We start from the raw sequence: 14,852 nt of genomic DNA on the forward strand, positions 1-14,852 counted from the left end.
CTACTATTTCCAGTTATTATTTTTATTTTCAGTGGGCGGCACGGTGGCACAGTGGTTAGCAGTGGTTAGCAAGAAAGTGCTGGGTTCGAGCCCCGGGGTAGTCCAACCTTGGAGTCGTCCTCTGTGTGGAGTTTGCATGTTCTCCCCATGTCCACGTGGGTTTCCTCCGGCTGCTCCGGTTTCCTCCCACAGACCCAAGACATGTAGGTCAGGTGAATCGGCCATACTAAGTTGTCCCTAGGTGTGAATGTGAGTGTGTGGGCCCTGTGATGGCCTGGCGGCCTGTCCAGGGTGTCTGCCGCCCAATGGCTGCTGGGATAGGTTCCAGCATCCCCGTGACCCTGAGAGCAGGATAAGCGGTTTGGATAATGGACGGATGGATGGATGATAATGTGCTGCGATCACATAAACAAGGACGTTTATCACAAAACTAGCTTCCAGTATACTGCCCCCATCTGTACCGGGAATTTTAGGCTTAGTAGGGTAAAAAAACATTTAATTTAGATCTTTGACCAAAATTCCACCACTATAATGATTTAGATAAAAAAGAGACCTAATTAATGCAGATCATATTGAATCAACAGGGCAGCCATCTCAAGCAGCATTAGATACCTGTAAAATCTTCCTCATAAAAGTTCCTCATCTGCTGTTACATTGCTGGAGGTGGCTGAGTTTGGATGGACGAAGAGGCATATATAAAACACTTGCATATGTTTTTGTTTAACAAAACTAAATGACCCGAGTGTTTACTGTCTTCATGTCAGAGGTATTCATTGTCTCTTCACCACAGGAGATCCGGACTGATGGACGACGCCTGAGATCAGAATGGAGGCCGCTGAGCCGACAGGTTGTAGATGAATGATGGAGAAGTCTGGCTCGATGATAGCCCCCGTGCCAAATCACACAGTCCCAAATCAGACTGCTTCCGCGTGGGAATCAGACCCTACAGTTCTTGCCGACGTGGGCGTGGTCACGAGCTCGCAGTCCCAGATCAAGGACCTCGTCGGCCTCTTCTGCATGGTGACGCTTAACCTCATCGCTTTGCTGGCCAACACTGGGGTAATGGTGGCCATCGCTCGTGCCCCCCACCTGAAGAGATTTGCTTTTGTGTGTCACCTTTGTGCGGTGGACCTGCTATGTGCCATCCTCCTTATGCCCCTGGGCATCATATCTACGTCACCATTTTTTGGTACTGTGGTTTTCACTGTCTTGGAGTGTCAGGTTTACATTTTTCTCAATGTGTTCTTGATCTGTTTGTCCATACTCACGATCACAGCCATCAGTGTGGAGCGTTACTTCTACATCGTACACCCCATGCGCTACGAGGTCAAGATGACTATAAACCTCGCCATAGGTGTAATGCTCTTCATCTGGGTTAAGTCGGCGCTGCTGGCTTTAGTCACGCTGTTTGGATGGCCGGCTTATGGTAACCACAGCTCTATTGCGGCCGCCCACTGCTCTCTACATTGGAGCCACAGTCATCTGAGAAGTCTGTTTGCTGTGCTCTTCAGTGTTGTATGCTTCCTTGTCCCCGCATTGGTCATCTTTGCCGTCTACTGCGCCGTGTACAAGGTTGCGCGCTCAGCAGCCCTGCAGCAAGTCCCGGCTGTGCCAGCCTGGGCAAATATAAACCCCACCAAGAATCGCTCCGACTCCATCAACAGCCAGACCACAATAATAACCACCTCCCACAGTTTGCCGCAAAGACTGTCCCCTGAGAGGGCTTTCAGCGGAGGCAAAGCTGCCCTCACCTTGGTGCTCATTGTGGGCCAGTTCTTGCTCTGCTGGCTCCCCTACTTCACCTTCCACTTGCAAATGTCACTTAGTGCCTCCACGCAGAGCCCTGGGGACTTAGAGGAGGCGGTTACTTGGCTGGCTTACTCCTCTTTTGCAGTTAACCCATTCTTCTATGGCCTTTTGAACAGGCAGATCAGGGAGGAGCTGGTGAAGTTCAGACGTTGCTGCTTGACGCAACCCGCGGATCTCGGAGCATCCAGCCACGAGGGTTCCCTCCAGGAGAACTTTCTCCAGTTCATCCAGAGAACCAGCAGTGCTGCAGAAACCCGCTCCAGCTGTGCAAGCCCCATTCCCAGAAACCCTGTGGACAAGGGCGTTAGGATCCCTGGACAAATACCTGAGGAGCATGCATAGGTGTTGGCCACCGAAAGCTATGAACTAGAGAACTGTGATGGACAGTGAGAGCTTTCTGTCCTTGAAATACGTGTATCTTAAACAATGTGGGGATCAGTGTCCAATGCCTGTTATTGAATATTTCCACCAGGATCATCCAGGTTCAGTCCCCAAACACGGTGACACTGTTTTAACGTAAGTAGGACAGAATTCATCAGTTGCTACTCTCCCAAGTTATTCCGTGATTTAAGATTTACAACTAATGATTGTAAAACATGTTTTGTATGTCGTATTTAGGTATGTGCAACTTGGAATACAGATGATATGACATGGACATGGATGGATGGGCATGTTTGTAAATGACTAATTGGATCCATCCAGGAACTTGTATCTCCATTGCATCGAAACTGCTCTTTTAGCTTCCGTTCACACAGACAGTGTCTCGTTTTAATTCTAATAACAACACGTTTTAAAATAAAGGTTATGTCAATGGTCCTGACAAAGGTGCTATTGAACACTGTGAAACCCAAGATGTTGTTCAAGTGTTGTAAAGGGTATATATTTTTTTCTTGTCGACTTTGGCACAAACTTGAATTGTGGCTCAACTGCCCCAGAGAACCACAGAATACAGCACGGGGGGTGGGATTAACATGGGGGCCAACCACCATGTAAGAAACAACCATGAATCAGAGTGCCCTTAATGGGACAGAGGTGTCCTGATAGACGTCGGATGTCATCTGTCCCTGTCGTCATGGAAATTGTGTTCGTCGGGGACTCACATAGCAACAAGGTGTTTCTTGGTTGGATGCTTAAGATCCTGATTGGAGATGAATAGGTCTTTCTCCAGCCCGCTCTAGACAAGAGGCCTGATTACACATGGCCTCTGTAGGACTCATCAGGACTCATTAACATCTGAAAGGGAACTGTGGGTAGCAAGTACCGCGTTCTTTCCTGAATCCTGACCAACCTCAAATACTATGTACCTCTGTAGTGGCATGGTAACAGTGGGGCAGAGGACATTGAATTTACAATGGAAATCATTACTTGGCGTTGATAATGCTCTGAGAGTGCTAACAAAGGGATATTTTATGACCCACCTCTGTTTGTATTTGCCTTTCACAAACAGCAGGTAACTCACAATAGTGTGGTTACAGCAAATAATGGCAAACAGGTTTTTTGGTGTACGGCATCACCATCCAACTCTCATGTATACCACCTTAATGTAACTAGTGCTGTATATTTAAAGCTGCATGCATGTTTGCCAGATACGTTAGATGCCCTGCAAGAAACACATGTATGCTGCACAAATGCTGCACCGCAGCGACATATTTGCAACGGGATTTTCCCATTCACAGACGCACAAAAGAGAAAAGCCACTCCTTTTAACCTGGATTAACTACTCTCTACATCTCCATCCACTTGTTTTTCTCTTTTTCTGTTTATCTGCCCATCTGTCTACCAGCCTCTCTGTCTAAATTCTTAGGCTTCCTAAATGAATCTGCGTATTTCTATAGACCAATAAAAAAGAAGAGAGAAATCACACTCAAAACTAAGTTTGGATCACAGCGTTTGAGAGGCGGCAGCCCATGGCCTCCCAACACAGGGCAGCCATCCATTATCCCAGCCGCTTATCCTGCTCTCAGGGTCGCGGGGATGCTGGAGCCTATCCCAGCAGTAACTGGGAGGCAGGCAGGGTGACACCCGGGAGAGGCCACCAGTCCATCATAGGGCCCCCCCACACACACACACCTAACCGGAAACCGGAGCACCCGGAGGAAACCCACGCAGACGCGGGGAGAACATGCAAACTCCACACAGAGGACGACCCGGGACGACCCTCAAGGTTGGACTACCCCGGGGCTCGAACCCAGGACTTTCGTGCGCAGTGGTTAGCGCGGTCGCCTTTCTTGCACAGTGGTGGCGACCGCGCTAACCACTGCGCCACTGTGCTGGGCAACCCACATCCATATTTATATGTGCTAAATAAAGTACAGAGGCAAACCCAGGAGCAGACTCATAAGAATTCTGGGACATATCTCGAGCTCTCGAGATTTGAAAGTTGGGAACAAGAGCGTCACTGTGGCGACACTGCAACAGTGTTTTAGCACAAGTAAATCCAGCAGAGAAGTGCCTTTTAAACAGCGCGTACTCCTTAAAACATCTGGGGGGGGGGGCTGGTACAATTTGCTAGTATTTCTCCCCTCAAATCCGGCTAATCTGTGAAGGAGTAAATGGTAAGGGATGTTTTTTTTCCTTCTAGGTCAGGGGTGTCAAACTCCAGGCCTTGAGGGCCGCAGTGTCTGCAGGTATGTGTTGCAACTGTGCACTACACCACCTGATTTCACTAATTAGCTCACCTCCTGGATCAAGGAGGGAAATGAACTAGTTTAATCAGGTGGCGTAGTGCATGGTTGCAACAAATACCTGCAGACACTGCGGCCCTCGAGGCCTGGAGTTTGACACCCCTGACCTAGGTTTTTAGGATCATGTGCGTTGGATCAAAGCAAGGCTTCACCTGCCCTTTTTGCAGGCGTGCATAGTGTGCTCTACCCTGTAGCAGTCTGGACACTTTAATTTCAGATGTCTGCAACCTGATTGAGGTCGCGGTACAGGCCAGGCCAGAGAGGACAACAGCAGCAGCAGCAGCAGCCGGTGGATAAACACCGCTTAGCGAGCCAGATATTCCCAGTAGTGTGCTGCAGAGCACCGAGTGCCCCACCGGACGGACCGGGAGCACTCAGAGAGCGTTCTCCTCTTTTCTCAGAAGCCACAAATCTTCACCGAGTACGCACGCAGCGGTACAGTAAGTTCCAAGCCACACACACACACACACACACACACACACACACACACACACAGAGTGCGCGTGATGCTACCGTCTGTTTTTCAGATACAGCGTGCATCAAAGTATTTGGCGAGGTATTTGCAGGAAAAGCAGTGGTTTATACAAACAGGAGGGCCAGTGAAGCCTGTGTTGTGGCACATCGAGTTCAGTTTGGTCAGCAAAGTACATGAAGGACAAGAATAATGAGAAAAGACAAGAAGAAACGTTTCAAGGGATTTCAGTTAATAAGGGACTATTGGCTGTATGAGGACCTTGTAGGACCTGTTCCCTACAGCCCCAACACATTTACAACATGTTTGTATCTGTTTTTATGGTATAGTGTTTTGCAAGGCACAGAAAACAGACAAATCTCAATATAACAAATAAATAAATAAATAGTAGTTATATTGACCTCAGCTGACGGTTGCTTATGGCATGAAACAGGCTTGTACTGCCTCGTAACGAACTTACTTGACTCACTGGATTATTTTGCTCCTTATTTGTTGGGCTCTTTCCCTACCGTTGAGTGTTTCTTTTAGCAAAGCTATATATATATGTATATATCTACACTACGTCATAATACGTACGTGTCAGAGGACACGTTTTTGCGAGACCGAAATACGTGTATATGGACACGTATTAGTTGCCACTGGGGACGCAATCCCGTCTTCTGGCCACTGGGGGCGCAAGAAAAAGGGCGGACAGCGTCATGGTGGCAGCGGTCCTGCAACCAACATAGTATATGAATGCGGGAGGCGCGGCAAGACGCAGCAAGACGCAGCACACCGATGAGCGGAAGTGTCCTCCAATGAACAGTAAGTGCAACAACTGTCATAAAAGGGGACATTGAGGTCCGCGGTGGTGTAGCGGTCTAAGCATCGGCTTTGTGTCAATGCAGTTGCCCACTGGGGACTGGGGTTCGCGCCCCGGTCTCGTCAGATCCGACTATGGCCGGACTCGATGAAGCAGCAATCATTGGCAAACGCTGTCTTCGGGAGGGGGGCGGAGTCGGCTTGTGTTCGTCACGTGAATGCGTCTCTGTGTGTGTCGGAAGAAACAGTGGTTCGGCCTGGAGTCGCCTTGTCACCAAAGTGGGGAGGCGGTCTCCTTCGAGACTGCCGGCCGGAGAGATGCAGTTGGCGAATGCCTGCAGTATGAGGGTGGGTGTTTGAATTAAAATAGGGATCGATTGGCCACTAAATTGGGAGAAAAAAGGGAAAAATAAGAAATACATTTAAAAAAAATAAAATAAAAAGGGACATTGGGAGCGTGTATGTCACTCTAAAGCGGTGAGAGACGTCACTGAAGAGGTTAAACAGCTGTACTTTCTGGGAGAAGTTGGCAAAGACAGCAGTCACGAACATTCGCTCCGCCATCTTTGTTCAATATTTTTGACATTCTATTGCGTCATGACCATGGTCATGACAGACCTAGTAGGCTACAGGGCGCCCCTAGCGGCATCTGTGAGATACGTGTCAATGAACACGTATAAGTGACTTGCAGAAGCGTGTCCATACACACGTAAAGAGGAGGCGACCGGTCTGATACACACACACATATATATATATATGTATATATAGTAGCGAATTCGGTGGGCAGCCAGTAACCACCGCAGGCTGGACGCGAACCCGCGTCTCCCGCACCACGGAAGACTGCGCTACGCAGTCAACTAAAAACACAACCCGTTAGCCAACGGGCTAGCGAGTCTAACCGTCAGTGATCGTTACGAATAAAACCTGTTCCCGGTGGGCCCAAGGACCACGGCCCCTGCCTCGAGCTGTGTCCGAAGAGGAAACACCGAGGGCGGTCTGACAGGGTGCGGAAGCGGGGCAGGCTAAGCTAACTGCTAGCCCATGCAGACCGGCAGTTCTGACAGCATCCTGGCTGGCGTTCGATCCCTTGGACAGTGTTTTTTTTTATAGTTTGGACATAGTATGTGTTAGTTTGTGTTAGTCTGGATATTGGATGTTTGTGTTCTTGAAGTTCTTGTAGTTTTTGGATATAAACACAAATCCAAAAACTCGTGTCTTGGTGTTGCCCTGCTGGGGGCCGGCCGGGGGGAACCATACGCCCTTCCTGATCCCTGACGTCATCCAGGCATACTTTTCTAAAGTAAGTTTGATTAAACATTACGATTAAACAGTGAAAGATCAGCAGCTCACTGATATATGGTCTTGACGCAGAATGCCCCCCCCCACGATTATGTAATCCAGGAAGTAGGATGATCAGCACTTCCGCGACTCGGCGTCACACAGTTAATTGTTATGGTAAACGCTGATGTCGTCACCACTGACTGCTCATAATGTCGTCAGCACCGACTGCTCATATTGTCGTCAATACCGACTGCTCATAATGTCGTCAATACTGACTGCTCATAATGTCAACACCGACTGCTCATAATGTCGTCAATACCGACTGCTCATAATGTCGTCAGCACTGACTGCTCATAATGTCGTCAACACTGACTGCTCATAATGTCGTCAACACCGACTGCTCATAATGTCAATACTGACTGCTCATAATGTCGTCAACACCGACTGCTCATAATGTCGTCAGCACTGACTGCTCATAATGTCGTCAATACTGACTGCTCATAATGTCGTAGACACTGACTGCTCATAATGTCGTCAGCACCGACTGCTCATAATGTCGTCAATACCGACTGCTCATAATGTCGTCAATACCGACTGCTCATAATGTCGTCAACACTGACTGCTCATAATGTCGTCAGCACTGACTGCTCATAATGTCGTCAATACTGGCTGCTCATAATGTCGTCAGCACTGACTGCTCATAATGTCGTCAACACTGACTGCTCATAATGTCGTCAGCACTGACTGCTCATAATGTCGTCAGCACCGACTGCTCATAATGTCGTCAGCACCGACTGCTCATAATGTCGTCAACACCGACTGCTCATAATGTCGTCAGCACCGACTGCTCATAATGTCGTCAATACTGACTGCTCATAATGTCGTCAACACCGACTGCTCATAATGTCGTCAGCACTGACTGCTCATAATGTCGTCAATACTGACTGCTCATAATGTCGTCAACACTGACTGCTCATAATGTCGTCATCACTTACTGCTCATAATGTCGTCAACACCGACTGCTCATAATGTCGTCAGCACCGACTGCTCATAATGTCGTCACCACTGACAGTGCACTAATGGTTGTTGGCTGGCACCCCACTGAACTGGTCCACGTAGTTTAGGGTGTTCCAAGTCATTTTATTTTGTATGTTGTGAGTACGAAAGTGTTGCAACAGAATGATATTGGAATTGTTTTAGACAACAAAACACAACACAACATCTCCATAAAAGATATGCAAGCAAAATTACAGTATTGTATCTGGTATTAAACAAGACAAAAGAATCCAGTTTGCAGTGGACTGCACTGAGTTTTGTGCAACATTCATTTCATGCAACACATGCATCATAATTTTTCATTTTTATTTTTTTTGCAATATATTATATACAAGAAACTGAAACTTTTAATTTGCTAAAGCCTGGCACTGCTACGTATATCATAGCACTGTATTTTCATTTACCTATTGTGTTTTACTGTAGTTTATCGTCTTCTATGGGCAGTAGCACCCCAATCACCAAAATCAAGGGTTGAATGGGGTGCTATTGAGACCAGGTCGTCTGGTAACTGGGGGGGGGGGGGGTTGCCGGTTCAAACCCTCGGCTCCTCCTTGCAAAAATGTCGAGGTGTACTTGAGCAAGACACCTACCTCCTAACTGCTCGTCGGTGTGTGTGTGTGTGTGTGTGTGTGTGTGTGTGTGTGTGTGTGTGTGAGGCAGTCATCGATGTAAAGCGCTCTGAGTGGCTGCGGCAGCAGCAGCTATAAAAGCGCTATATAAAACGCAGTCCATTTAATGCAGGCCCTGCCAGGCTCAGATACGACTGCAGGGGCTCTCCGTCACCATGGTTTCCTCACACATCATCAATCATCACGGCTAATCGCAGCCCGTCGGCGCCGCATCACCTCCACCACCACCATCACGCATCGCTCCAAACATCAGGACAAGGCGGTCAATTTAGCCCATCTGACAGTCAATTGAGTTGACTTTCTTTAAACAGTGACGCGAGCCATGAAAGAAAAATACAACGCAGATTGAAAAGTAGCGACAGAGACAGAGCGTGTCCAGCAGAGGGCGATGTAAATCAACAAATCCCCCTCTCATTTGGTCTGGACTTCTCCGAATTGGAGGGTTCTGGGACGTTTCAACCAGCATAGAGATGCCTGACGTCTGATATCTGACGTCTGATGTCTGATATCTGACGTCTGATATCTGACGTCTGATGTCTGATATCTGACGTCTGATGTCTGATGTCTGATATCTGATATCTGATGTCTCATGTCTGATGTCTGATATCCGATGTCTGCGCCATGTGTTGCTCGGCACGTGAAGTCCGGCTCCACTGTGGCTCCACTCCGGTCGGGTATTCATCAATAGCTCAACACTCAGAATCAGAGTTGTGTAAATAGCTGGATATATATTTTACATGCGTTACGAGCTGGCACACGTGTCTCAGTGTCAAATAAGCAGCAAAGTATACAGAGGTTAACAGGCTCCATGTACATGGCGTTGTAATAAATGAGATGAGACACAATATACACAATCCAATCCATTCACAATGTGTACATATATTCAATTCAATTCAGTGTATTGTCATTAAAAACAATGTGCTGGCACATGTTAAAATGAAATGAGGGCGGTGGCTTCACCAACAGTACAAGACAGACACAGACAAACACAGCAAACACAGTATCAGATATACTACACACATGCAGAGCAAAAGCTAAAAATAAGTTAAAAAAGAGCTGGAGTACAAAATATTTAAAAATATCCACAGACATTCAGTGGGTAGCCAGGTTCAGGTGGGCAACAGCTTGGGGAAAGAAGCTGCCTTTGAGCCTGGTAGTGCGGGCTCTGAGGCTCCTGTAGCGCCTCCTAGAGCGCAGGGGGCAGAACAGTCCAGGGTTGGGGTGGGTGGGATCTCTGCTGATGCTCAGACCCCTTCGAAGGCAGCATTTGTGATAAATGTCTTTTATGGCTGGGAGCTGGGTACCGGTGATATGCTGGGCCGCCTTGACGACCCGCTGCAGAGCTTTCTGGTCTACTGAGGTGCAGATGGTCAGGATGCTCTCTATGGTGCAGTGGTAGAAGTTGGTGAGAATTTTGGAGGGTAGACAGGCGCTCCTCAGCCTCCTCAGGAAATGCAGGCGTTGTTGGGCCTTTTTCTTCACGAAAGGTCCTCGCTGATGTGGACTCCAAGGAATTTAAAGCTGGAGACACGCTCCACTTCCACCCCATTGATGTGTATGGGGGAGTGGCTGCAGCTTCTAGACCTCCTGAAGTCCACAATCAGCTCCTTCGTTTTCTGCACATTGAGGACAAGATTGTTGGTGGTACACCGTGATGTGAGGTGCTGAATCTCGTCCCTGTAGGCTGTCTTCGTCATTGTTGGTGATACGGCCAATGACTGTGGTGTCATCTGCAAACTTAACTATAACATGTGAAGGGTGAGTTGGCAGGCAGTCGTGGGTAAAGAGGGAGAAAAGGAGGGGGCTCAGAACACAGCCTTGAGGGGCACCTGTGCTGAGGGTCAGGGTGGAGGAGGTGTGGTCACCTAACCTAACAGACTGAGGTCTGTTGGTCAGCAAGTCCAGGGTCCAGTTACAGAGGGAGGGGTTGAGGCCAAGGGAGAGGAGTTTGGTGGTTAGTTTGGCAGGGATGATAGTGTTGAATGCAGCGCTATAATCTATAAACAGCATCCGGATGTATGTGTTGTTAAGTTCAAGGTGGGTCAGAGCAACGTGGAGGGCAGTGGCATCCTCAGTAGACGTTTTGGGACGGTAGGCGAACTGATGTGGGTCGAATGTGGGGGGGGGGATAATGTTTTTGATGTGAGCCAGAACCAGTCTCTCAAAGCACTTCATGGCAATGGGGGGGGGGGGGTGAGTGCTATGGGTCGGTAGTCATTCAGACATGTGGATGTTGGTTTCTTGGAGACAGGAATGATAGAGGTGGTCTTAAAGCATGCCAGGCTTATGGATTGGGACAGTGAGAGGTTCAATATAGTTGAGAAGACCTCAGCCAGCTGGTCGGAACATTCCCGGCAGATCCAACCTGGTATGCGTCTGGTCCGGCAGCCTTCCGTGTGTTCACTCTGCGCAGTGATTCTCTGACCTCTGCGATCGATAGAGTGAGCACCTGGTTTTCTGGGTGGCTGGTGATTTTTGTGGCTGGGTCAGTATTGTCCTTGCCAAAGCGCACGTAGAAATTACTTAGCTCGTCTGGCAGGGAGGCATCATGGATAGTGGGACCGCTATTGGAGCTTTTGTAGTCTGTGATAAACTGAATGCCTTGGAGTTATTGTGAAAGTGGTCCTCTATTCGTAAGGAATATTTATGTTTGGCTGTCCTGATTCCCTTTTTGAGGTTGGATCTGGCTGCGCTGTAGGCCTATCAGTGACCTGACTTGAACGCTGCATCCCGGACTTTCAGCAGCTGCCGGACCTCACTGGTCATCCAGGGTTTCCGGTTTAGAGAGCCGCAGACTGATTTTGTTGTAGTGACACTCTCCGTGCAAAAGTTAATGTAGGCTAGTATGGCAGACGTCTGTTCATTAATGTCTATATGGGAGCCATGGGTAGCTGAACAGCCCTCAGACACAGTCAGACGCGTCTTCCTGCTGGACGAAACGTCCTGCTGTCCTGTGTCCTCTGAACAGCCCTCACACACAGTCAGACGTGTCTTCCTACTGGACGAAATGTCCTGCTGTCCTGTGTCCTCTGAACAGCCCTCACACACAATCAGAAACATCTTCCTGCTGGACGAAACGTCCTGCTGTCCGGTGTCCTCTGAACAGCCCTCATACACAGTCAGACGCGTCTTCCTGCTCGACGAAACGTCCTGCTGTCTTGTGTCGTCTGAGCAGCCCTCAAACACAGTCAGACGTGTCTTCCTGCTGGACGAAACGTCCAGCTGTCCTGTGTCGTCTGAACAGCCCTCGCGAACAGTCAGACGTGTCTTCCTGCTGGACGAAACGTCCTGCTGTCCTGTGTCGTCTGAACAGCCCTCACGAACAGTCAGACGTGTCTTCCTGCTGGACAAAACGTCCTGCTGTCCTGTGTCGTCTGAACAGCCCTCATGAACAGTCAGACGTGTCTTCCTGCTGGACGAATCGTCCTGCTGTCCTGCGTCGTCTGAACAGCCCTCACGAACAATCAGACGTGTCTTCCTGCTGGCCATAACATCCTGCTGTCCTGTGTCGTCTGAACAGCCCTCACACACAGTCAGACGTGTCTTCCTGCTGGACGAAATGTCCTGCTGTCCTCTGTCGTCTGAACAGCCCTCACGAACCGTCACATGTGTCTTCCTGCTGGATGGAACGTCCTGCTGACCTGTGTCGTCTGAATAGCGCCCACGAAAAGTCAGACGTGTCTTCCTGCTGGACGAAACTTCCTGCTGTCCTCTGTCGTCTGAACAGCCCTCACACACAGTCAGACACATCTTACTGCTGGACGAAACGTCCTGCTGTCCTGTGTCGTCTGAACAGCTGTCACGAACAGTTAGACGTGTCTTCATGCTGGACGAAACGTCCTGCTGTCCTGTGTCGTCTGATCAGCCCTCACGAACAGTCAGACGTGTCTTCAAGCTGGACGAAACGTCCGGCTGTCCTGTGTCTTCTGAACAGCCCTCACGAACAGTCAGACGTGTCTTCCTGTTGGACGAATTGTCCTGCTGTCCTGTGTCGTCTGAACAGCCCTCACGAACCGTCACAAGTGTCTTCCTGCTGGATGGAACGTCCTGCTGACCTGTGTCGTCTGACCAGCGCCCACGAACAGTCAGACGTGTCTTCCTGCTGGACGAAACTTCCTGCTGTCCTTTGTCGTCTGAACAGCCCTCACACACAGTCAGACACGTCTTACTGCTGGACGAAACGTCCTGCTGTCCTGTGTCGTCTGAACCGCCCTCACGAACAGTTAGACGTGCCTTCATGCTGGACTAAACGTCCTGCTGTCCTGTGTAGTCTGAACAGCCCTCACGAACAGTCAGACGTGTCTTCTTGCTGGACGAAGAGTCCTGCTGTCTTGTGTCCTCTGAACAGCCCTCACACACAGTCAGACAAGTCTTCCTGCTCGACGAAACGTCCTGCTGTCCTGTGTCGTCTGAGCAGCCCTCAAACACAGTCAGACGTGTCTCCCTGCTGGACGAAACGTCCTGCTGTCCTGTGTCGTCTGAACAGCCCTCACGAACAGTCAGACGTGTCTTCCTGCTAGACGAAACGTCCTGCTGTCCTGTGTCGTCTGAACAGACCTCACACAGTCACATGTGTCTTCCTGCTGGACGGAACGTCCTGCTGTCCTGTGTCGACTGAACAGCCCTCAAACATAGTCACATGTGTCTTCCTGCTGGACGAAACGTCCTGCTGTCCTGTGTCGTCTGAACAGCCCTTGCGAACAGTCAGACGTGTCTTCCTGCTGGACGAATTGTCCTGCTGTCCTGTGTCGTCTGAACAGCCCTCACACACAGTCAGACACGTCTTACTGCTGGACGAAACGTCCTGCTGTCCTGTGACGTCTGAACAGCCCTCACGAACAGTTAGACGTGTCTTCATGCTGGACTAAACGTCCTGCTGACCTGTGTCGTCTGAACAGCCCTCACGAACAGTCAGACGTGTCTTCTTGCTGGACGAAGAGTCCTGCTGTCTTGTGTCCTCTGAACAGCCCTCACACACAGTCAGACAAGTCTTCCTGCTCGACGAAACGTCCTGCTGTCCTGTGTCGTCTGAGCAGCCCTCAAACACAGTCAGACGTGTCTCCCTGCTGGACGAAACGTCCTGCTGTCCTGTGTCGTCTGAACAGCCCTCACGAACAGTCAGACGTGTCTTCCTGCTAGACGAAACGTCCTGCTGTCCTGTGTCGTCTGAACAGCCCTCACACAGTCAGAAGTGTCTTCCTGCTGGACGGAACGTCCTGCTGTCCTGTGTCGTCTGAACAGCCCTCACACACAGTCAGACGCGTCTTCTTGCTGGACGAAACGTCCTGCTGTCCTGTGTCGTCTGAGTAGCCCTCAAACACAGTCAGACGTGTCTTCCTGCTGGACGAAACGTCCAGCTGTCCTGTGTCGTCTGAACAGCCCTCGTGAACAATCAGAGGTGTCTTCCTGCTGGACGAAACGTCCTGCTGTCCTGGTTCGTCTGAACAGCCCTCACGAACAGTCAGACGTGTCTTCCTGCTGGACGAAACGTACTGCTGTCCTGTATCGTCTGAACAGCCCTCACACACAGTCAGACACGTCTTACTGCTGGACGAAACGTCCTGCTGTCCTGTGTCGTCTGAACAGCCCTCACACACAGTCAGACGTGCCTTCCTGCTGGACGAAACGTCCTACTGTCCTGTGTCGTCTGAACGGCTCTCACACACAGTCAGACGTGCCTTCCTGCTGGACGAAACGTCCTACTGTCTTGTCTCCTCTGAACAGCCCTCACACACAGTTAGATTCGTCTTCCTGCTTGACGAAGCGCCCTGCTGTCCTGTGTCGTCTGAACAGCCCTCACGAACAGTCAGACTTGTCTTCCTGGTGGACGAAACGTCCTGCTGTTCTGTGTCGTCTGAGCAGCCCTCGCGAAAAATCAGACGTGTTTTCCTGCTGGACGAAACGTCCTGCTGTCCTGTGTCGTCTGAACAGCCCTCACGAACAGTCAGACGTGTCTTCCTGCAGGACGAAACGTCCGGCTGTCCTTTGTCTTCTAAACAGCCCTCACGAACAGTCAGACGTGTCTTCTTGCTGGACGAAACTTCCTGCTGTTCTGTGTCGTCTGAACAGCCCTCACGAACAGTCAGACGTGTCTTCCTGCTGGACGTAACGTCCTGCTGT

General features: G+C 49.8%; 1 protein-coding gene across 1 annotated transcript; it reads left to right on the top strand.

Moving 5' to 3' along the window:
• The first annotated feature begins 861 nt into the window (after window positions 1-861).
• Window positions 862-2,151, top strand: gpr61l (G protein-coupled receptor 61-like). The gene has a single exon (XM_056275293.1). The coding sequence runs from the start codon at window positions 862-864 to the stop codon at window positions 2,149-2,151; it is 1,290 nt and encodes a 429-aa protein (XP_056131268.1).
• Window positions 2,152-14,852: the final 12,701 nt, after the last annotated feature.

The sequence above is a fragment of the Lampris incognitus genome, chromosome 2 (assembly GCF_029633865.1).
Source record: "Lampris incognitus isolate fLamInc1 chromosome 2, fLamInc1.hap2, whole genome shotgun sequence".
NCBI lineage: Eukaryota > Metazoa > Chordata > Actinopteri > Lampriformes > Lampridae > Lampris > Lampris incognitus.

What these genes read in the sequence shown, in the direction of transcription:
- gpr61l (XM_056275293.1), top strand. Translation starts at nt 862, where the DNA reads ATGGAGAAGTCTGGCTCGATGATAGCCCCCGTGCCAAATCACACAGTC.